A 23,487-nucleotide genomic window follows, 5' to 3' on the forward strand; every position below is an offset into this window, starting at 1 on the left:
TGAAGTTGACGTCCAGGAATGGGACGGGAGGGGGAGTGGAGGTGGTGCAGGGCAATGAAGATGGGACGGTCAACTTTGCGTGGGGATCCCCCAGGGGACCAAAGGCAGCGGGAACCGGGGAGGGGGGCAGCCTGGACAGGAGGGGACCGTCCTAGGGTACAGACAAGTTCCGAACTCCCACCTAGGGATCCCCGACATCTTCCAGGGGCCAGGCAAACGGCCCCCCGAGAGAGGTCTGTGAATCAGGAGAGCAGGCAAGAGGCACACCACGCCGAGACAGGGGTCCGGGGATCCGGGATGTGCAGACAGCGCCTGGATGGAGGACACTCGGGGGCAGGCGAGCGAGGAATCAAAACACAAAGCCCGAGGCCGCGGGGGATGGCAGCGTTGTGCGGCAGAGGCAGCGGAGGCGGCGGGAGCGGGACGACCCATTCAGAGCACAGAGCTGAGGACCACAGAAGCAGGACGGCGCAGAACGGAGTGTAAGAGCCCAGCTGGCTGTGCGAGGGAGACCGGCATGCAGTCCGGGGGTACCGGAACATCGGCGGGGGAACCGAACCCAAGTAGGGTTCGGAGTGAGGCTCTGGAGAGGCGTTCGGGCACTGCCCCCGGGGATTCCCAGACCGGCTGTGACTCCAGATTAAGGCGGTAGAAGAGAAGCCCTAGCCGCCGCTATCCCCGACCCCCCCAGCTCTCTTGTTTGTCTCCAAGTCCGGCCGGAACCGGCTTCTGCTCGCCGCGGGGCGGGCGGGTGGCTGCTGATTGGTGCAAGCCTGTTTCCAGCCTCTGCTCGACCAATCAGCGTGCGGCAGTGTTTTTATCTTGGGGTCGGAATAAAAGCGCTGGAATAAAAGGAGGCAGAAAAGGCGCCGGCCGGGCCCGATACACGCAGGTAGGAGAGGAGTGAGCTGGGTCTCGGGGAGCAGGGTCCTGTGCAGAGGTGCCGGGGCGGGGCGGGCGGGGGGCAGAAGGCGCACGAATCGGGGCGTAGGGAGAAGACGTGTGCCTATGAGAGGAAAGAGACCAATGAAGAGACGGCGGGGAAGAGATGACGAATAGAGAAGGCAGCTGGGAGGTGGCGGGACTGGAGTCCGCCTCCATGGGAACCGACTGAATGCCGAGGAAACAGCCCAGGCCGGGGGTCGCGCAGGTGGCTCGCGTGCCGGTTTGAACCGGCTTCGCCTCTCCCATGCGGGATTCGCGTGGCCGCAGCGCCTAGCGACCTAGACAGCGGCCAATGGCGCTGCAGGTTCCAGCCGTCAGCCAATGAGCGGGCCGGGGGCGGGCCGATCCGGGCTCGGTGCGCGGATCTTGTGGTTGAAGAAATCGGCTACCGGGAAGGGTCTCGAGTGCGGGCGGGCACCCGTCGGGGTCCCAGGGAGTGGCAACCGTCGGGTACGGCCCTGCCCAGGTATCCGGACCTCCCCACCCGGTGTCACACCTACGGAGAGCCAGCACTAACTCCACATCCCTGAGCGTGCGGTGGTCCCTCCTGTTCCCGTGCCTCAGGTTACCTCGGGACGAGCCGAGGGAGAGGGGTCTCTGCTGGCCGGGGCCGCTGTCCCGAGGCTTACGGCAGACGCACGAGCCGGCCGCGGGCAGGGTGCGCAGGACCCTGGCCGGGCTGGGGCTTCCTTGGCCGCGCGCACCTACGGCCTGGGCCGCGGAGGGGTGACGAGCCCCGCGCGCTGCGGCGGGAGCCCGGCTTGGCCGCACGGGCTGGGCCAGGCCGGGCGCTGACGCCGAGGTCTGTGTGCAGGGTACTGCCGAGCGGAACCGGAGCCAGGCCGCCGCGCCATGGCGCCCACCCTGGCCACTGCCCATCGGCGCCGCTGGTGGATGGCCTGCACAGCCGTGTTGGAAAATCTCCTCTTCTCGGCAGTCCTCTTGGGCTGGGGCTCGCTGCTCATCATGCTCAAGTCGGAGGGCTTTTACTCGTACCTGTGTACGGAGTCAGGTGAGACGGGGGCTCGGGATGGTTCCGGGGGCTCGGGATGGTTCCAGGGACGGGAGCTTTGGGAGAGGGCAAAACGGCAGAGAAAACCCGGCAGCTGTACCAACCACCTCGCTGCGCAGCACTTGCCGTTGAGCAGAAACCCCATCTGATTGATTGTCAGCCAGTCCTTTTGAGTACGTGTCATTGGCCCTGTTTTGTGGATGAGGAAACTGAGGCTCAGACAGATCTTCTGGCTTGCCCGAGGCCACACAGCTGAGGACTCCCGGTAGAGCCAGAACCACCAAAGTCCAGGGTGTTCTTCCCACCGCCTAGGAACGTTGCTGAACTCCTCTCCAACCAGTGCGTAGCACATCACTTCCTTCGCGCTGAATATGTTGCTCTCTGGCTGTGAGAAAGAGGAACTCCTGACTCAGTAGCTGGGGTGCAGCAAGAGAGAGGAAGTAGCTTGGTTTCCACCCCATAGAAGATTCATTTAGAATCTAGATGGTTTTTTAGTCAGGCCATCATGGAGTCTCATAAGGGCATGTCAACTACTATTTCTTGTCAATTTTTGCCGCTTTATGATTTTACAAAGGACATTTCCTCCCAATGGCCTTCTGTCTGCCTGCCATCATTGGGAGAGGCGAGAGGGTATTTAGAGAAATAACACTAGTTCTCTCCTCTCCCTTTGCCACACCATTGGTGTTGCTGAATGCAGGCTGAGGCTTCTTGTCTGTAAGATACCTAACCCCGCATGCCTGCCTTCACACCCCCTTGACCCCATTCCAGGATCTTCATTTCTGAAGGTCAGTAGATTAAACCAAACAGTAGGACCCAAGTGGCTCCCCACCTCTATTGTCTTACCCCTGTCCTAGGTAACCTTGATTGGAAGTGTTTCCCTCTACCCTCTGCTGTCCCCAGCAGTGGCTACCTAGTAGTTGAACTCCATAATGTCTCTTTCAGTGCCTTTGCCATCCAGCCGCCGTGTGAGTCCCCTTACAGGGAGATAGCTCAAGTTTGACCCTCTGAATCAACACCACTGGCATGCCTTTTCTTCCTTGCGTTCTAAATTGGGGGGAAGGGGACGCCTGGGTGGCTCAGTGGTTGAGCACCTGCCTTCAGCCCAGGGCGTGATCCTGGAGTCCTGGGATTGAGTCCCACATCAGACTCCCTGTATGGAACCTGCTGCCTGTGTCTCTGCCTCTCTCTCTCTCTCTCTCTGTCTCTCATGAATAAATAAATAAAAATCTTAAAAAAAATAAGTGGGGGGAAACAAAAGCTTTAGACCAGCTTCTGCTGCCTGTAACCCCATGTAGAATCGTCCTTATTTTTCCCTTTCCTGATAGTCCCAGGAAATTCCTGAGTGTTTCAGTCGCTAGGGAAGCTTTGCTGAACAGGTTAAGGGCAGGAGAAATGGAGGGGATGCAGAGGCCACCTGGGAGAGGGCAGGGAGTGTATCATTTATAACCTTTAGCCTTTAGCTGCTCAGAAATATTTCCTAATAGCCTAAAGGGTTCTTGGCAGACCTTTCTGCACATCAGCAAGAAGTCTTGGGAGATGAGAGAGTCACTCAGACCTTGTTCCTTGAACGAGATTTCTGCTTTGCCTAAGAGATGTTAGCAGATTAATGACTCTGTAGAAGGAGCAGTTTGGGGTGTTTGGCTCCTCCTCTCTCCTTTCTCCTCCCTTTTAGATCGTGACCCTTCCTGCCTCCTTCTTTGATGGATTCTTTTAGGCTGCACCCAGGATTTTAAAAATCATCGTCCCCAGATGAAGTTTTTATTTTTATTTTTATTTTTATTTATTTATTTATTTGTTTGTTTGTTTGTTTGTTTATTTATTTATTTTTAAAGATTTTATTTAGTCATAAGAGACACAGAGAGAGAGGCAGAGACACAGGCAGAGGGAGGAGCAGGCCCCCCCGCAAGGAGCCCGATGTGGGACTCGATCCCAAATCACAGGATCAGGACCTGAGCCAAAGGCAGACGCGCTCAACTGCTGAACCACCCAGGTGTCCCACCAGATGAAGCTTTTAGCATCTTATCCAGACTGAGGGACTGTTTTGGTTGATTTGAGAGGGAGGCAGGGGGACCTACTGTGGAAGGTCAGATTCTTGGGTTTTTCCCCTGAGATTGTCCACTGATTTAAGTTATTTTATGGCATTGGCAGCACTGGGGCTGGTCACTTCATTCCTGCCTCAACTTTGGCTTCTTCCTCCGTTTAAGTGGGAGGAGTCACAGAGATTGTGCCGACACAGTGCTGAGCTGGTGTTGAAGCCCATGAGAGGCTTGACCCGTCCCTTCTATAAACCAAAGTGAAGGTGAAGGGTCAGGTTGTAGGTTGAACATCAACTTCTTATCCGTGCCTTTGCTCCTGCCTGTGATTTTGTTTTTTCTGGCTACCTGGCAAACCTGCTGACCCAGCATTCTTACTGGACAGCTCTGCCGATTCCACATAGCTTATCTCTCTGGCTTCCTTGCTCCTTGCTTCTTGGAGTCCAAGTAGCCTGCTGCCTCTTGGAGACATGAGTCTCCTCTATGCCTTGCCTACTGGGAGTGCCTGGAGGATTTAGGGTCAAGGTTTCTGCTTAGGCCTAATATTTTCAAACTTGGTGGATGGGTGAATTGCAGAGAAGCAGTTGGGCCGTTTGTGGAATTTATTGAATTAAACTTGACGAGCTGACTAGCTGGCTGGTCTGTAGCTGGTTGAGATGCAAATTCATCAGCTTTTTGTTGCTTGTAGGACCTTTGCTTTGGTTTGTTCTCTAAAGAAAATTGGCATGAACCTGTTGAAAGGTTCTCAGAGCTCCTCGGGACTCCAGCCAGAATTTGGCCATGGACACGGTGTTAGGTTCCAGCATGGTGAGGTGGGAGAAGGAAAGAACCTGTTTCTCTGTTGCCTCTCAGCTCTTTTTGCCTTGCCCACCGGATGAGATTGATAAGGAGTGGTGCGGGGCATTTGGGCTTTGCCTCCCCAGGCCCCCTGGTGTAGATAGGAGGCTGACTGGCTTCCCAGCCCAGGAAGAATGGGGCTTTCCCAGAACTGTGTCCTTTTGACCTCCGGATGACTGCCGTACCTACTCGCTCTTGATCTCTTTGTTCATTTTCTTGGTCATCTGACAGCCCGCTTGGACAGGGTCAGGTCAGGGGGCTGTTAATCTTCTCATGTTCAGTAAATGTTTATTGAGGTGTTGTGCTAGGGGTGCGGAGCAATCTTGGCCCTCAGGGAGTTTGTAGTCTGCCAGCATCAAACACACAGATCGTGTACATAAAATTGGTCTGGACTCCAGCAGAGAGCAGGGTGCCAGGAAGGAGAACAACAGTGGAGATCTGGTTCAATGTAGATAGAAGGGCAGAAGTGTGGAGGGCAAAGGGGTGAGTCAGGAGAGGAGGGGGCAAGAAGAGGTGGGAAGTGGCCAGGGCCCACAGGGCCTAGGAGGCCACTTGGGGAAGTTGGATTTTATTCTCAAGGCAGGAAGAAGTGACAGAGGTAGAGGAGGGTGGCAATCAGTTCACCTATTAAACTCTTAGGAAGGGATGTCTGGGTGGCTCAGCAGTTGAGCACCTGCCTTCGGCCCAGGGTGTGATCCTGGAGTCCCAGGATGGAGTCCCACATCAGGCTCCCTGCATGGAGCCTGCTTCTCCCTCTGCCTGTGTCTCTGCCTCTCTCTCTCTCTCTCTCTCTCTCTCTCTCTTTTTTAAGATTTTATTTATTTATTCATGAAAGACACAGAGAGAGAGAGAGAGAGAGGCAGAGACACAGGCAGAGGGAGAAGCAGGCTCCATGCAGGGAGCCTGATGTGGGACTCCATCCTGGGACTCCAGGATCACACCCTGGGCCGAAGGCAGGTGCTCAACTGCTGAGCCACCCAGGGATCCCCCCTATGCCTGTGTCTCTGCCAATCTCTCTCTCTCTCTCTCTGTCTCTCATGAATAAATAAATAAATAAAATCTTTAAAATAAATAAATAAACAGACAAACAAACTCTTAGGAATTGTTGAGGTCTTGCTGCATACTGGGCGTGGGGTGAGGGTGGGAGTTGTGGTCTCCACCTGAGGAAGTCACAGTCCCGCTCATCCTTGGTCACCAAGGCAGACCTGAGTTCTGTGCTCTTGACTGCTGCAGTCTCTCTGCCTGTGGTGGCAGGGGACTTGTACCCCTCATGAAACAAAGCAGGAAGCTGGTCCCTTGGGCCCAGAGAGGGCAGAGGGGGCTGCCATAGGGCAGGGAGGCAGAGCCATGCCTGGTCTCCAGCAGGTGGGCCGAGGCTGCAGATGTTGACAGGAGATAGTCCCGGCTGCTTGGAGGCTAATCTTTTAGTGGTCTTCTCCTCACCCAAAGGCTGCTGGCTTTTGATGGCTTTTGAAAACCCACCCTTTTACTTGTATGGTTGTGAATGTGACTGTTTCCACTCCCTCTACTCTCCCTCTCCCCCCGGTTTATTTTGGATTAAAGAAAAGAAAAAAAACATTCCCTAGCAACGAGTAAGAAGGTCTGGTGCCCACGGCCTCACAATGTGTCACAGAGAGGAGCTGGCGCCCTCAGCACTTCCTACCAGCCCTACCTTTCTTCTTCCCATTTCATGACCCTATTTCCCTCCCCAACATCCGCTGGCCCCACCTGCCTTCGTGGTGTTGCATTAAGGTTCTGTCCGGCTTGGGATGACTTTCAAGGAGAATGTTGAGGGCAGTCTCATTCCCACTGGATGTCATTAAGGGCTGCCTAGCACAACCCCTGACTCTGTGACAGCCTCGTGCTGTTTCCATTCCCTCAGCACGTTCTCTTGAAAGCCTCTAACCTAGGTAGTTCAGCATCTGCATGGCCTACAGGTTAAAAGCAGCCTGGATTCAAGTCCAGCTTCTCCATAATGTACTGTCTGTAAGATGTTGGGCAAACAGCTTGGCTGCTCCAAAGCTCCTGATGTCCTGGTGTGGAGTGTGTGTGTTGGGGGTGAGAAAGCACTAAGTGATATGGATCGAATACCACGGAGTACAGTGGCCAGCACACATAGGCACTCTGCAGCCACAGCTGGGGGCTAGGCCCTGGCCTACCCAGGAGGCCCTCCAACTGACTGTGTCCTGCCTTTTGTTTGCTGTGTCTGAGGCTGACCTCTCACCTACATCCCCCTGTTGGACTGAGATGCTGCTTCCTGTTGCCGGATAGACTAAGGATTTGGGAAAGAGACAGGAGATCCTGGGGCAGGGACCATCAGCAGGGAGGTCTGGGGGCCTGCATCCTAGGTGGGTTGGGGAGGGACTCAGTAAGCAGTCGGGCAGAGAAGAGGGCTGCTCAGGAATTTGGAGGAGCCTCCAGGCCGGTGCCCCTTGCCCCCTTAAACATCACGTGGCCAGCTGTTTGGCTCCCTTTCCCTTTGTTTTTCTGGGGTGGAGGGAGCCCCCTCTTTGGCGCAGAGATGTTAGGGGAGACTGAGCAGGGTCATAGCACCCCCTTTTGTCCCCTACTTTCACTGCACAGATTACATGTGAGTCTTCTGGGAGGAGGGCTGAACAGCACCAGCATTGTTCTTTCTTCCTGGCCCCGGCCCCAGCAGTCTCACAACGACTCGGCACACTCTGGCGGTACCAATTCCTTGCCTGTCCTCTTGGTTCACCTTCCCCAGCTGGGCCAGGCCACGCCACACTGGCCGCCCACTGAGGAGGCATCTGTTTGATAAACAGGTGCAGGTGAAATACACAACAGGCTGCACCTGGATGAGGCCTACGCTCTGGGCTGGGAGCAGAGGGATACCCCGGGGCTTGACACCTCCTGGTGCTTATCTGTTTGTGTCTCTCCTGGCCCACAGTGGCCCAGGTGGGAGCAGAGGGAAAGGAATAGCCTGGGTATGGCTGTGTTTGGGCATCTGCTGGGTCTGGGATTATTCATGTGAGCTATTTACTGCCAACACACCTGGGCTCACTGAAGATTTGGTCCTCTCCATGGGCAAGGGACATTCTTGCACTGCTTCACTGGAAGACGAGAAAGGCCACTGAGACCCCTACCCCAGGCTTATCTGTTGCTGGACATCACTGCCTAGAGGCAGGAGGGCAGAGGGCTAAGGCAGGCCTGTTTTTGGCAGGGATTGGCAGGGATTGTTTTTAAAGGAGAGAAAGCTGGTGGCCCAGAGGGTAGGATTCTCTGCTTCTGTGTTTAGTGGCTCTTTGGAATGAAGGACGGGAGACAGATACCCTTCCTTCCCTCCACTCCCGCCTCTCTCCTCATGAGCTCCCCTGTCTACTTATGTCTAAACAATTCAGGATGTTTCCATTGCCACCCCCAGTTACAGCAAATCAGAGAGACTGCCTTGAGTGCATTGCCTCGGGATCTGTCTTCTCCCTTGTGGTGAGTACAGTTGTGGATTTAGAGGTCCAGCTCTGGGGAGACTGGGAGCGGCACCCTCGAGCCTCTACTCAGTGACAATGCTGTCAGCTGTTCAAGTTCTTTTGTGTTCATTAATGCAGTCGTGGGCTCCAGGCCCTGTGTGGCCACAGTCTGGGTTCACAGGCCAGTGATCCTGGACCCTGAGGTGTCTTCTTCCCCTGTCTACGCTGTGATACCTGGGTAGTTTTGCTCGTGTCTGCACACAAACCTGGAGATGGCCGTGGCCATGTGGAGACCTGTCCCCCAGTTCCTGTTGCTGCAGGTCATGCCGACCAGAGAGGCAGCTCCACCTTTGCAGAAGCTACCCACAGTGAATAAGCAGCTCAGGCCCACCGGCTGAGGCAGTGAGTGTGGTGGTTCTTACCTGGATGCTAATGGACTCAGATGATCCTATTTGTCATGTGTTTTGGCTGTCAGTGTAGCGGGGCCTCTTTTAGGAAACAAAGTGGCAGGGGTTGGGGGTGGGAGAAAATCTGCCTTGTGAGGTTTTGTTTCTGTGACTTCAGGAGGTTGACATTGTGCCTTTTATCTGCTTAAATCCCCTCTATCTTCACCTTGGCACCATACATCCTACTTCCTTTCTTTTCTCTGTGTCTTCTTGGCCATCGTGCTCTGACTCCATTGTCTTCCTTCATTCAGTAAACATCTACTGTACACCAGGACCTAGTGAGTACACTTGGGGCTCATGCGGGCCCCCAGCCCAATGGGAGTCTGGATGCAAAGTCATGCTACACTAGCACATAGTTGTAGAACCCTGCACCCAGTTCCTATCCAACTCTGCTGCCAGCCAGTTGCACCATCCTAAGCTTCCCATAATTTAGTAATAGTGATAGTAACAACAACAAAAAAAAATAGTGATAGTAACTTCTAGTTGTTGTTTATTGAGCACTTTTTATGTCTGCGTGTGCTTTAACATGTTGTCTGGGTTTTCTCCTTTATCTTCCACCAGACTCTAGTAGGTAGATACTACTACTGTATTTTGCCATTTTACAGAATGAAGAAACTTAGAGATTTGTCATTTCTCCAGAGTTATATGAGGAGAAAGTAGAGGAACCAAAATTGGAACCCAGGGGACAGGTTCTAGCACCTCACCCTCAATCCATGTGCCCCCAGCAGGGCTGGTTGGTGAGAGGTTGGCATATAGCATGATTCACCCTAAGTGCATCCTTTTCCATGACCTTGGGGCAGCCCTGAGAAGCCTGGGCAGGCCTTTGCAGACTTCAGCTTTACAGCCTTGGCGCCAGAGGGCCGCAATCAGGAGGCAGGCAGTTATCAAGAAAGAGGTGTTTCCTTGACTCTCCCAGTGTGACCTCGCATCTAATCAGAGGCTGCTTCTCTTGTAGGATTAGTCAGCATCTCTAACTAGCAGTGCAGGAGAGGAGAAGCTTCCTCTGCCAAACTTCCGGCCTTGTGCTCCACCCTCCCGCCTTCAGCTGCTTTTTTTGTTGTCTTGGTGCTGGGTGGACTTTGGAGGGGTGATTAGAGCTGAGATTGCAGGCAGCACAGGTGTGGCCAGATGGGACAGCAGCACTTGACCCCAGCCAGAAAAATACAAAACATGGACCTCAACAAGTGAAAGCAAATGACTTGAGACTATTTTTTTTTTTAGATTTTATTTATTTATTCATAGAGACACAGAGAGAGAGATAGAGGGGCAGAGGCACAGGCAGAGGGAGAAGCAGGCTCCATGCAGGGAGCCTGACTGGGATTCAATCCAGGGTCCACAGGATCAAACCCTGGGCTGCAGGCGGCGCTAAACCGCTGCGCCCCCCGGGGCTGCCCGACTTGAGACTATTTTTAAAAAACTTCTCCAAGTTTTTTGGGGTTCCAAAACCCCCCAACCAAGGGGTTCCATGGCACATTATCTGTGGTGGTTGATGCTGTGAAAATAAGCAGGGCGAAGGTGGCAGATTCCCATACTTAGCAGTACAGGAGGCCTGCTCACAATTCCCCTTCATGGACCGAGGAGAACCAGGGCATTGCTGGGACGCCAGCAGCTTGTCCTTCCCAGGTGGCCTAGGATTGAGCACTGATAGACTGGCTGCAGTCTGTTTCCATGCCAGAGCTGCTGAGAAGTTTTTGGCCAGCCTGGGGCCTGAGGCCTACTCAGGTGTGTTACTCTAGAATGGGAATCCCAACCTGGGGCTCATGCCTGCTTCAAGGGACGCATGAAACCCTGAAACTGTGGGCAAGCCTTTGTGTGCCTCTTCTGAAGAGGAGCATAGCTTCCTTTACTGGATTTTCCAGAGGGTTTGCGAACTCCCAACCAAAGACAAGAGCCTCTACATTATTGCTCCAAGGGGCTTGAGCCAGATGGACAGCCAAGCCTGCTTGGGGGTAGCCACAACCAGCCCTGATATTTCCAGTGGGGTCTGAATATACATCTGCTCCTCTGATCTTTGGGAATCCCTGCCTCAACCCTGTGACCAAGTTTCCCTCCCTCTCTACACCCAGAGATGGTCAGCAACGGCACAGTTGGGGGCACAGCCGAGCCGGAGCACGAGGAGATGAGCTTGATGAATGGCTGGCTCAGCTGCAAGGCCCAGGATGAGATGCTAAACTTGGCCTTCACCGTAGGCTCCTTCCTGCTTAGTGCCATCACCCTGCCTCTAGGCATCGTCATGGACAAATACGGCCCAAGGAAACTCAGGCTGCTGGGCAGGTCAGTGCAGGGGTCGGGAGTGGGCAGATGGCTCCTGGGCTGAGATCCTCACTGTAGGGAAGCCTGGTCCCTGCTAGCAGGTGCACTGTGGAGCTCTCTATATGCCCACCTGGAATGGGGTTCCCATCCATTCTGCCCCCAAGCCAGTAGTTACTGTGATCCTTGCAGTGTGCCAGTACTGCATAAAAAAGGTTCAGGGCCCCAAGCCTGCCTGGGAAGGCTTGCAGTTGCTTGTCATTAAGAACACTGGTCTCCACAGTCTCTTTGACCTTATGCCTCCATCAGGAAAAAAAGTTTGAATACAAGCACAGAATTGTCATGCAAGCACAGAATTGTCAATTACATATGTGTGTGCCAGTCTTAATGTTCTATGTGCTTTAGAATGCATGAACAAAAGATGTCAATTAAAGATTAAAAATTATAAAATAGAAGTCCTACTATTTCTGCTACTCCTAGCACTCCAATGGATCATCTTGTGCATTTCTGAAGTATGTGTCCCTGGTCTATCAGGCTCTAGGCTGCCAGACTCAGAGTCAGTCCAGCAAGTGGCTGTTCCTTTCAGTCCACAGTCTTCCCCAGAGCAACCACACTGAGAATGATCATCTGCAGGGCAGGGGTTTGCAATGGGTGAGACCCGAGACCATGAAGGGAATGGATGAGGGGATCAATCTCATTCATTCTTTGGAACTTAAGAGGCCCTTGTCGGGCAGCCCAGGTGGCTCAGTGGTTTAGCGCTGCCTTCAGCCCAGGGCCTGATCCTGGAGTCCCGGGATCGAGTCCCATGTAGGGCTCCCTGCATGGAGCCTGCTTCTCCCTCTGCCTGTGTCTCTGCCTCTCTCTCTCTCTTTCCCCCTTTCTCTCTCTTATGAATAAAATAAAATAAAATAAAATTAAATTAAATTAAATTAAATTAAAAAAAGAGGCCCTTGTCCCTAGGATAGAGCTAAGCAGTGAGGATTCAGAAGCTGCCATTCCTCTCCCTCATGCTCAGTGGGCTTCTGTTGTTCCCCTGGCAGTGTGGACATACGAACCTGGGTAATAGATTGTACCCTCTCACTTCAGAACCGTAGCTTTTCCAGTCTGTGGATGGGAGAGGATGATGCAACATGGTGTTTATCACATCTGCCTTTGGGCCTTGAATTCTTAGATACCAACTAGCTATGATACTTTTGAGAATGTGGATTTTTTCATTCTTTGTTTTGTTTTATTTTATTCATCAGTAAAACAGAGCTAATTATACTCCTTAAAATTATTAAATTAAAAGAATAGGGATCCCTGGGTGGCACAGCGGTTTGGTGCCTGCCTTTGGCCCAGGGCGTGATCCTGGAGACCCGGGATCGAATCCCACATCAGGCTCCCGGTGCATGGAGCCTGCTTCTCCCTCTGCCTATGTCTCTGCCTCTCTCTCTCTCTGTATGACTATCATAAATAAATAATTTAAAAAAATTAAAAAAAAAAGAATGTATATTTTCTGAAAGGATCTGACCCATAGTAAATACTTCCAAAGAACACTATAAACAATAACAATAATAATAAGTAATGTACTATTTCTGTTTGTTTTTAGTGCCTGTTTTGCTGTCTCCTGTTTGCTGATTGCATATGGAGCAAGTAACCCAAACTGTGAGTATGCTTTTCCTCTACTCTTTTGTCAGAGGCTGGGGAGAAAGTACCCAGAGGGGTTTCCTCGCCCACCTGCTCTAGAAAGCCATGCCAGTCCTGGTGCTCACTGCTTAAGTTAGAAGGGATGCCTGTTAGCCTTCTCTCAGCTACTTACCTTAAATGGGTGGCTGGGTAAGACAGCAATCACCCTAGACAGACATCTGAGAGAAGCTCTTAGAATGTACAATACTGCCATCTCATCACCAAGTCAGGCCAGTTCTCTATGGCTTCATTGATGCCAACTTGAGATGAGTTCTAAGAACCAGACCAGCTGAGGGACTGTGCAGAAGTTGGGAGTTAAGTCCTTGGAGGCAGCCCAGGCCAGCACTATACAGATAGCTTAGAAGCTGGGGCACCTGGCTGGCTCAGTTGGAAGAGCATATGACCCTTGATCTTGCGTTGGGAGTTTGAGTCCCACATCAGGCATAGAGCCTACTTTATTTATTTATTTATGTATTTATGTATTTATTTATTTATTTATTTATTTATTTATTTATTTAGATTTTATTTATTTGCTCATGAGAGACACAGAGAGACAGAGGCAGACACACAGGCAGAAGGAAAAGTGGACTCCATGCAGGGAGCCCAATGTGGAACTCGATCCCAGGTCTCCAGGATCACACCCTGGAGTGAAGGTAGCGCTAAACCACTGAGCCAGTGGGTTCAGGGCTACCCAAGAGCCTACTTTGAAAAAAAAAAAAAAGTGACTTGGAATCCCCCTGGTCCCCAACGCCATTCAGGTGGAGCTGTTGCTTCAAGGATTTGCAGAACAAACACCATAATAGAACTTGAGTTTTGCCAGAATCTTAGCCAGGCCCATCCACTAATTTCTGAGCACCTGTATTTTTGGTTTCAGTGAAGCAGCTTCTTTAGGCCTCTGGCCTGCTGCTGAGGTTAGTGGAGAAAGGAGGATGGGGATGCAGAGTCCAAGCTCTGTAAAATAGGGGAGAAGAGGGTGGTGAGGAAGAGGCTGTTTCAGCTCTTCAGGTGTCTGTCACTAACCCCAGATGGCATGTCATCCATTCTGCTTGCTCCCTGCGAGGTACTGGGCCAGGCCCTCGCCTCCCTGGAGCTCTGCTGTGGTTCCCTGATTGTGAACCTTCTGTTTCCTTACAGCTCTTTCTGTGCTCATCTTCGTTTCCCTGGCCCTGAATGGCTTTGGTGGGATGTGCATGACTTTCACCTCATTAACAGTAAGTATTGATTTGTTAAAGATCTCTCATTCAGTCATCTTTTGGCGAATTTGAGGCAGCTTTCTTTGGCTTCGGTTTCTTTGCCTTCCATCTACCTACCTATGCCTGGACATCCCAAGCAGGAGAGGGCTGCAGGTGATGAAGTGGCCCGGCAGCAAAGCCAGTAATGGCCTCCTGGGCCGGGGAGGTTCTGTAGGTAGGCCTGAAGGCAGCAGAGCATGGATCTCAGAGCAGGCCCATACCCTGCCTGCTGACCTTGGCTTAGGTGCTGAGGAAGCCAGCTCACTAGCCATGTGCCCAGAGAAGACAGGAGCATAGAGAAAAAAGCTGCCACCCACTTTTCTTTTCTCTGATTTTCTGCAGTAGCTCTGGCTAACAGTGCAACCTAAAACCAACCCTCCCTTAGAATCGCCCCACCCGAACCATTGCCTTTGTCCAGAATGGAATGCAGAACTCAGGGAAGTGTATGGCTGCCTCTCTTCTCGGTTTTCTAAATGCCAGGGTACAGAGAGCCACCCTGGGGAGGGAGATGTTTTCTTGGGATGCTTGAGTGCCTCCAGAATGTGCTGCTTTTTGAGGTGAGAGAGGTTGCAGGAAGATCCAGGTTGAAAGAAAGAAAGAGAAGGCCAAAAATGTCTTCCCTAGGAGCAAGAGGGGAGCTCTCTGCAGGCTGGCCCTTCAGAGCTGGCCAATGGGAAAAAAGTGAGAATGCTATGGTCTTCAGAGAGATTTGTTTGGCTTGCCTCAGTTTCCCTGTGAAAAGCTTTTTATGACACAGTATCTGCCATTGCCATTTGCAGGGCACTCTGGTTTCTGATTTCCCTTCCCATTAATGACTCAGGAGTCCTGCTGTTAAGGGGCCCCTCATTCAGCTCTGAGGGAGCCTTTGGGCTGTTGGTCTTCTGGGAAGGAGCTCCAAGAGGTTCTGGCATCTCCATGACCCTCTGCCTGAAGGCTGTGAGCCCATGGCCAGGCCCGGCCAGACCTAGTGCCTCTTCTGTTCACCCTTCTTATGCCTTGCTTGGTTAACTTTGTCCTAGGGGAGAGGGATCACTGTCTGATGGAGACCTGCAAAAATGGAGAGTTCAGGGAAATCTGTGTTAGGTGAGAAAGGCACAGCATGGGCTGTGTATGTGGTATCCTTGGGGTGTAGGTGATGTGCAGGTGTGGGTGACACACAGATGAGAGTAAACACAGATTCTGGGAACTATGATTGCCTTGCCCTCTGTGATATGAGGGAGATTTACTTTGTACTTTTTGTGTGTCTTTATTTCTATTTTTTTAACCAAGTAGATTTTCTTTTAAATGGTTGTATTCCCCTCCCTCTCAAATTCCCCAGAGAAAACAGATGTTGAAACTGTAAGAAATATTTTATAACTATCCAAAGTACACAAATCCTACTAAGTTATATAAATTGTGAAACAGGGATCCCTGGGTGGCGCAGCGGTTTGGCGCCTGCCTTTGGCCCAGGGCGCGATCCTGGAGACCCGGGATCGAATCCCACGTCGGGCTCCCGGTGCATGGAGCCTGCTTCTCCCTCTGCCTGTGTCTCAGCCTCTCTCTCTCTCTCTCTCTCTCTGTGACTATCATGAATAAATAAAATCTTTAAAAAAAAAAAAAAAAAAATTAAAAAAAAAATAAAATAAATTGTGAAACAAAAGTCATGGCTTTATTTGTTCTTTGACAGCATGAAAATGACCAACTTTCATCAAAATGAAAATTAAAAACCTGGCATCATCCCCATTTTTATTTATTTTTTATTTTTATTTATTTATTTATTTATTTATTTATTTTTTTAACACTTTTTTTTTTTTTAAATTTTTATTTATTTATGATAGTCACAGAGAGAGAGAGAGAGAGGCAGAGACACAGGCGGAGGGAGAAGCAGGCTCCATGCACCGGGAGCCCGATGTGGGATTCGATCCCGGGTCTCCAGGATCGCGCCCCGGGCCAAAGGCAGGCGCCAAACCGCCGCGCCACCCAGGGATCCCTATTTATTTTTTTTTAAGTGAGATTCTCTTTTTTCTTTTTTTTTTAAGATAGTATTTATTTATTCATGAGAGACACACACACACAGAGAGAGAGAGAGAGGCAGAGACACAGGCAGAGGGAGAAGCAGGCTCCATGCAGGGAGCCCGATGCGGGACTTGATCCCGGGTCTCCAGGATCACACCCCAGGCCACAGGCGGCGCCAAATCGCTGCGCCACCAGGGCTGCCCTCATCTCCATTTTTAAAAAAGATTTTATTTTTTTATTCACGGGAGACATAGAGAAAGAGGCAGAGACATAGGCAGAGGGAGAAGCAGCCTCTGTGTGAGGGAGCCTGATGCAGGACTTGATCCCAGGACCTGAGGATCATGACCTGAGCCAAAGGTAGATGCTCAACCACTGAGCCACCCAAGTGCCCATCCCCATTTTTTTAGTCACATTGTGCCTATGTTGTGGCAGTTCTGAATTTTGGGATAAAAAATGTCAGGAATTTATGCTCTATGATGCAGAATGATGCTTTATTGTAATAAAGCATAAGACAAATGGATAAAAACCACTATACCGTGAATTACCTTTAAGAATGTCTGTGGGGGTCCCTGGGTGGCTCAGTCCATTGAACGTCCTACTTTTTTTTTTTTTTTTTTTAAGATTTTATTTATTTATTCATGAGAGACACAGAGAGAGAGGCAGAGACACAGGCAGAGGGAGAAGCAGGCTCCCTGTGGGGAGCCTGATGTGGCACTCAATCCCAGGACTCCAGGATCAGGACCTGAGCTGAAGGCAGACACTCAACCACTGAGCCACCCAGGCTCCCTGAGCGTCCGACACTTGATTTCAGCTCAGGTCATGATCTCAGGGTCCTGGGATCGAGCCTCCCACTTCCCAGCTGTTGTGAGCAGGAATCTGTCTGTCTCTCCCTCTGCCCCTCCTCCTGCTCACGTGAGCACATGCATGTACACACTCACTCAAACAATCTTTAAAAAAAAAGAAGAAAGAAAGAAAGAAAGAAAGAAAGAAAGAAAGAAAGAAAGAAAGAAAGAAAAAGCCTTTAGGGGTACCTGACTGGTAGAGCTTGTGACTGTTGATCTCTGATTGTGAGTTCAAGCCCCATGTTGGATTTAGAGAGTACTTAAAAAAAAAAAGGAAAGAAAGCTTTTAAAATGAACTTATAGGGGTACCTGGGTGGCTCAGTTGGTTGAGCGTCTGCCTTTGACTCAGGTCATGATCTCGGGGTCCTGGGATCAAGCCCTGCATCAGGCTCCCTGCTCAGCGGTGAGTCTACTTCTTCCTCTCCCTCACTCTCTCTCTCTCCAATAAATAAATAAAATCTTAATAAATAAGTAAAAATAAAATGAGTTTTTAAAAAATATTTTATTTATTTATTCATGAGACACACAGAGAGAGAGGCAGAGACACAGGCAGAGGGAGAAGCAGTCTCCCTGTGGGGAGCCCAATGCAGGACTTGATCCCAGGACCTCGGGATCATGCCCTGAGCCGATGGCAGAAGCTCAACCACTGAGCCACCCAGATTCCCCTTAAAATGAGCTTATACTTGTTATCAGGCAACATTTAGGGGAGGCTAATAGGCTTATAAAGGATTTATTTTCTGGATTTTTGTGATCATAAACAAAACTATTTGTTTGTTTATTTATTTATTCATATTTATTATATTCATTTATTCATGAGAGACCCAGAGAGAGGAGCAGAGACATAGGCAGAGGGAGAAGCAGGCTCTCTGTGGGGAGGCTGAAGCAGGACTCGATCCCAGGACCCTGGGATCACGACCTGAGCCAACCACTGAGCTACCCATTTGTCCCAAAAATGTTTTTATTTTTAAAACTCAATATATTAGGAATATGGACCATAAAATTCTGTAAGCACACCTTTATCACTTTAGAATATATCTCTTCAGTATTTAAAAAAAATCTACATATCAACGTTCTTCTTTATTTTTCTTAAAAAAGGCTGTTACAGCTTGTCTTTTTCACTTAACTCTTTCACATGTTTTTCTGCCATTACTTGGAAATCTACCTTATTATTTTAAACTCAAGAACTCTATGTTATGAAATAGTTTTATGTTGTTCTATATCATAGATACACCATAATTTATTTAACCAGTTCCTGCTGATGGGCACTTGGGTTGCTTTCCAGTCTTTCTGATGATGCTGGAGTGAACACCCCTGTACCTTTTTGTAAAATAAATTCCTGGAAGTGAGATTGCTGGCCTTTCCCCACAGGTTCTATCCTTTTTTTTTTTTTTTTAAAGCTTTATTATTTTTTTTAATTTTATTTATTTATGATAGTCGCAGAGAGAGAGAGGCAGAGACACAGGCGGAGGAAGAAGCAGGCTCCATGCACCGGGAGCCTGATGTGGGATTCGATCCCGGGTCTCCAGGATCGCGCCCTGGGCCAAAGGCAGGCGCCAAACCGCTGCGCCACCCAGGGATCCCCCACAGGTTCTATCCTATACTGTGAATAAAACTGGCCCTTTCTCCACACTCCTTCCCCATACACTGTTATTAGTCCTTTCAAAATTAGGCAGTCTGATCTGGTGAAAATGATATACCATGATTTTAAAAAGTTTTTCTTTGTTTGTGGGAGCATTTCTCCACCTCTTTTTTGTGGTCATTTGTATTCTGTGAATTATTTCTTTGTGTGATTTGTATCTTTTTCTACAGGTTTGTTTATCTTTTTTTAAAGTGTTTTGTAAGAGCTCTTTCATAGATATAAAAAATAATTAGCTCTTTCTGAGTGAGCAAGGGATCTTACCCTAGGGTTTTTAGGCCTCTGGGTGATAACAAATAAGCTTAAGGAGGGCTGTACATCCCTTGAGATTATATGCAAACAAATTGTGTGTGTGTGTGTGTGTGTGTGTGTGTGTGTGTGTGTACAGGTGCATTTTTCTGCAGAAGGGTCTGTTTCTTTCATCAGCCTTTAGTAGGTCTGTGTGAAGGTCAAAAACACTGCAGCAGAAGCACTGGCATTTGCTCTTCACTGGCCCACTGGGAGATCAGAGGTACGTGGGATACATGGTGACCAGGCAAGAAAACCATTTGATTGTTTTGTTTTTTATTTAAAGTTTTTTTATTTTTTTTAATTATTATTTTATTTATTTATTTATGATAGTCACAGAGAGAGAGAGAGAGAGAGAAAGAGAGGCAGAGACATAGGCAGAGGGAGAAGCAGGCTCCATGCACCGGGAGCCCGACGTGGGACTCGATCCCGGGTCTCCAGGATCGCGCCCTGGGCCAAAGGCAGGCGCCAAACCGCTGTGCCACCCAGGGATCCCCCATTTGATTGTTAACTAAAGCTTTCTCTTAGCAGAGATCTGTTTTTTGGGTTTTTGTTTTTGTTTTTGTTTTTAGATTTTATTTATTTATTCATGAGAGACACAGAGAGAGAGAGCAGAGACACAGGCAGAGGGAAAAGCAGGCTCTGTGCAGGAAGCCCGACATGGGACTCGATCCTGGGTCTCCAGGATCAGGTCCTGGGCCAAAGGCAGATGCTCAACCGCTGAGCCACCCAGACGTCCCAGCAGAGATCTGTTTAAGGAAGACTGGTGGCTTGTCTCCTTAAGGTCTGCATTCTTGGGTCTAGAGCAGGGATTATTTATTTATTTATTTTTTTAAAGATTTTATTTATTTATTCAGGAGAGAGAGAGAGAGAGAGAGAGGCAGAGACACAGGCAGTGAGAGAAGCAGGCTCCATGCAGGGAGCCCGATGTGGAACTCAATCCCGGGTCTCCAGGATCACACCCTGGGCCGAAGGCAGGTGCTAAACCACTGAGCCACCCAGGGATCCCTAGAGCAGGGGTTAACAAACTGCTGCCCCCAGGGCTAAATCTAGACCACTGGTAGCTGTGGGGCAACCCAGACTGAGTGGAGGCACTCGCCATGAAAGAATTCACCCAAGGCAGAACAAAGGAAATAGAAGTTTATTGAATATACCACAAGAGAGCAGTGCATAGGACAGCAAGAGAGAGACTGTCTGCCAGGAGGTAGAGCTAGGGGGCTGTAGTTAAGGTAGGGCCTGAAGAGGTATGGGAACACATATAATTTTCCTTTTTGGTACATATGCCTGGTTGTACATTGCCCATTGGTCAGCTAGGGTTTGCAACTATTTTGAGGGGAGTCACCTAATGGCTCTGTTTGCACTCACCTTGGTGGTCACTGTGGCCTTTCTACCTCACACAGCTTCTGAGTGCTCACACCTGCTGCCTAAAAGCAGCCTCTACAATGGGAGGTGTGGATTGTAAACAAAGTTTTGTTTTTTGTGGGTTTTCTTTTTTTAAATTTTATCCATCAATTTGAGAGAAAGAGAGAAAGTATGAGCAGGGGAGAGCAGTAGAGAGGGAGGAACAAGCAGACTATCTGCCGAACAGGGAGCCTGACATGAGGCTGGATCCCAGGACTCCAGGATCATGACCTGATTCGAAGGCAAATGCTTAGCCCACTGAGCCACCCAGGTGCCCCATTTAAACAGTTTTATTGGAACATTGCTATGCTCACTGTTATTGTTTGTGGCTGCCTTTGTGCTATAGGGGAAAGTGAGGTAGTTGTACAGAGACTATATGGCCTACAAAACCTAAAATATATGTTATCTGGTGCTTTACAACCTTTGGTCCAGAGGCACCAAGAAACTGCTCAGTTATTTTTCCCTGTCAGAAGGCATGGGGGCTGGCACCCAACCCCGCACCCCCCTCACCCCCCATTCTGCTGACTCCCCTTCCATATACATGAGCCAACTCCCTAAGCCCCCCCTTTTTTATTTTTTATTTTTTTAAGATTTTATTTATTCATGAGAGACATACTCAGAGAGAGAGGCAGAGACGTAGGCAGAGGGAGGAGCAGGCTCCATGCAGGGAGCCCGACATGGGACTTGATCTCGGGTCTCCAGGATCATGCCCTGGGCCAAAGGCAGTGCTAAACCTCTGAGCCACCCGGGCTGCCCCCCCCCCCCTTTTTTAAATATTTATTCATGAGAGAGAGAGAGAGAGAGAGAGAGAGGTGGAGACACAGGCAGAGGGAGAAGCAGGCTCCATGCAGGGAGCCCCATGCAGGACTCGATCCCAGGACTCCAGGACCACACCCCGGGCCAAAGGCAGGCACTAAACCGCTGAACCATCCAGGGATCCCCCCCTAAGCCCTTTTTAAGTCATTTCCTTCTCCACTACTGCTCCTGGCCTGAGGTATCTTAGTGGGCTATCTCCCACGCGGTCTCAGATGAGGGCTCTCATGGTTCTCCTTTCTAGAATAGACCCTAAAAGGGGAATGAGAAGCAGGTCAGTAAGGACGGAGCTGGAGTTCTTGGGCAATGTTTTAGGGCTGGCCGAGGCTTCTGCTGAGTAGAGCTGAATCTCGTTCTGACAGACCAGGCCTTTAAAAAGCAGAACTGTCAGGATCAGCTCCCAAAGACATGGAGCTAGCAGCACAATGGCACTTTCTGTTTGTGTCTCCCACCCATGTTCTAATTTGGGGGACAAAGAAATCTTCAGGGTTGCAATTAGGAGCTTCCTAAATCAAATCTACAACTTTATTGGGGCCTTGTACAATCACTCTGATAACCTGGGAATTTGAGGGAATGTATTGCCGTGGAAACCTTAATTTGGGGACTTTCTGAGTTCTAAGGAGTTTTGTATTGCGTGGACTGTGGTATAAATAAAAGTGACCAGGGCTATGAGCTATCACCCCATTGGTGGAGAGGGGGGACACAGGTTGGCAAAATGCCTATTCCATACAAGCCAGGGCGAGATGGTCAACAGAGCCTCAGAGATCTGTACTCGTGGGTGATCCTTCCCTCTAGAGTGGACTCTCAGAGGAGCAAGACTAGATCCCACGCCAGGTGGCCTGCCTGACGGTTGGACTGGCTTTCCCAGGTCTCTGCAGCAGAGGGTCTGAAGTGGGCAATGCGACAGCCTCAGCAGAGGAGGGTGGCAGGTCATCATGGGAACAGAGTACTTCCTGAGATGCAGAGCCTCAGCCTCCCCACTGGACATCTGGACAGCACACTTTGGTCTGTTTGCCTAATGTCTAACATTTGTACAACCGTTTAACTCACTTCATTGGATGGAGTGCAAACACTGGCCTGCGGCTGAGGCGGCGTCTTTGGGCCGCCACCCTGCAATCCAGGGCCTGGGGTTGCTTAGAGATGGGAGCAGATGCAGCCAACATTGTGGACGTATCTTTTCCAGTTCATTACTCTGCCCCCCATTTGTGTGGGCGGGACAGGGAGTTCTGAGCTGGAAACCTCCTGGAGAAGTGGTTACAAAATGTTGTCAGAGTCCTTAATGAAAAATCTCTCAGTGGGCTTTTTCTATTTGACTCATTGAAGTCTGACTTTAAATCTGAGGAAGAAATGATCCCATCGGAGTTCAGACCAGAGTTTGATGAGAACAGAATAACTATCCCTCTTCAAATACTGAGAAGATGTGAAGGAAGGAAATGAGGGTACAGTAGTGTGAAGCACATGCCCCTGGAAGGGATGGGAATTTGGCATTTCTGCTTGACTGACCCATTTCTACAACCAGGAGAAAATCTCCACAGCACCCCAACTAGCTCTCTGGGAGCCTAGGTGCCAGGTGAGCAGGATTCCCAATGCCCGGAGCCAGTTCTGTCTTTTGGTTTCTCTCCTGGGCCTTGAGAACCCAAAATGCCAGCTGATCGCCATTGACCCGGGAATAATTCACCCATCGAAAAGGTTCTGCCTTGTAAATTTGCTTCACCATGTGACACATTCATGGGTGAACAGAAAGTGTAGTGGAGGCATCAGCAGGGCTTGACCTGGCTGGGAAGGCAAACGAAGTGGTTTCGGGAGTGGAGTCCCTCCTCCCCACCCCAACAGCAGTGAAGCGGAAAGGTGACCACAAGGACCTTTTCCTGGCAATGTGTGCTTGGAGCTGCCCAGTTGTTTGGGGTTAGGAAATAGCCCAGCTTTGCTGAGTCTGCTTGTCCAGACTGGTACCTGGATCCTGGCCTATACAGTTTGTACAGAGCTCTGGGTGTGTATGCCAGCCATCTTTGGACCAAGTTTCACCTTTGGAAGGGGCCTCGTGGCTTTTTCCTGAGAGCCAGGGTGTGCCCCCAGCTGGTGGGCTTGGGAGATCCTGATTTGAGAAGTCAGTGCAAGGGGCTGCGTGGTAGCACTTCTGTCCCTGCCTGCCAGCCAAGGCCTGTCTTGGGGACCCCTAAGTAGAGAAGCATCTTAGAGAGGGTCCTCCAGGGAGGCTAGCCTGTCCTCACCATTCTGGAGCCTAGGCCTCCAGGTTCTCTTGTCCAGTAGCTGTGATCTGTGGCCAGAGCTCCGGGGGAGGGGCTGCCTGCAGCTGCTGTTTTCCCCTCTGGGAAGGTCACACAGCCAGGGCCTGTTTACAGTGCAGCCAAGGGGCTGAGAATGAGTCACCACTGGTATCCCCGAGTGAGCAAGGCCGGCTTGGAGGCCGGGTTCAGCCCTGCGAGCCTCTTCCAGCTCTGGCCGTCTTGGCCATCTTGGCCCTTGCAGAGGCGGCAGGCGTGGCTGTGAAAATCACCCAGAGCCTGGGGAGGGGGCCTGTGCTCCCCACCTGTGAGTGCAGTTGCGAATGCAGAATCCAGAAACTGCCCCCGCCCAAGTGTTTTTCCCATCATCTGTCATTGTAGCACTGGCTCCGATTCCTACTTGGCAGCAGAGCTGGTT

The 23,487-nt window shown here is 50.4% G+C and overlaps 1 protein-coding gene across 1 annotated transcript in view; it reads left to right on the forward strand.

Annotated features, from left to right (window-relative positions):
* The first annotated feature begins 958 nt into the window (after positions 1–958).
* Positions 959–23,487, forward strand: part of SLC43A2 (solute carrier family 43 member 2) — a 46,983-nt gene continuing 24,454 nt past the window's right edge. The window contains exons 1-5 of the mRNA XM_041725247.1: positions 959–1,411; positions 1,760–1,957; positions 10,768–10,975; positions 12,540–12,595; positions 13,751–13,878. Of these exons, the coding sequence (XP_041581181.1) occupies positions 1,267–1,411; positions 1,760–1,957; positions 10,768–10,975; positions 12,540–12,595; positions 13,751–13,878 (735 nt within the window). The 5' untranslated portion in view covers positions 959–1,266. The remainder of the gene's footprint in view (positions 1,412–1,759; positions 1,958–10,767; positions 10,976–12,539; positions 12,596–13,750; positions 13,879–23,487) is intronic.

This window comes from Vulpes lagopus, chromosome 12, assembly GCF_018345385.1.
Source record: "Vulpes lagopus strain Blue_001 chromosome 12, ASM1834538v1, whole genome shotgun sequence".
NCBI classification, from domain to species: domain Eukaryota; kingdom Metazoa; phylum Chordata; class Mammalia; order Carnivora; family Canidae; genus Vulpes; species Vulpes lagopus.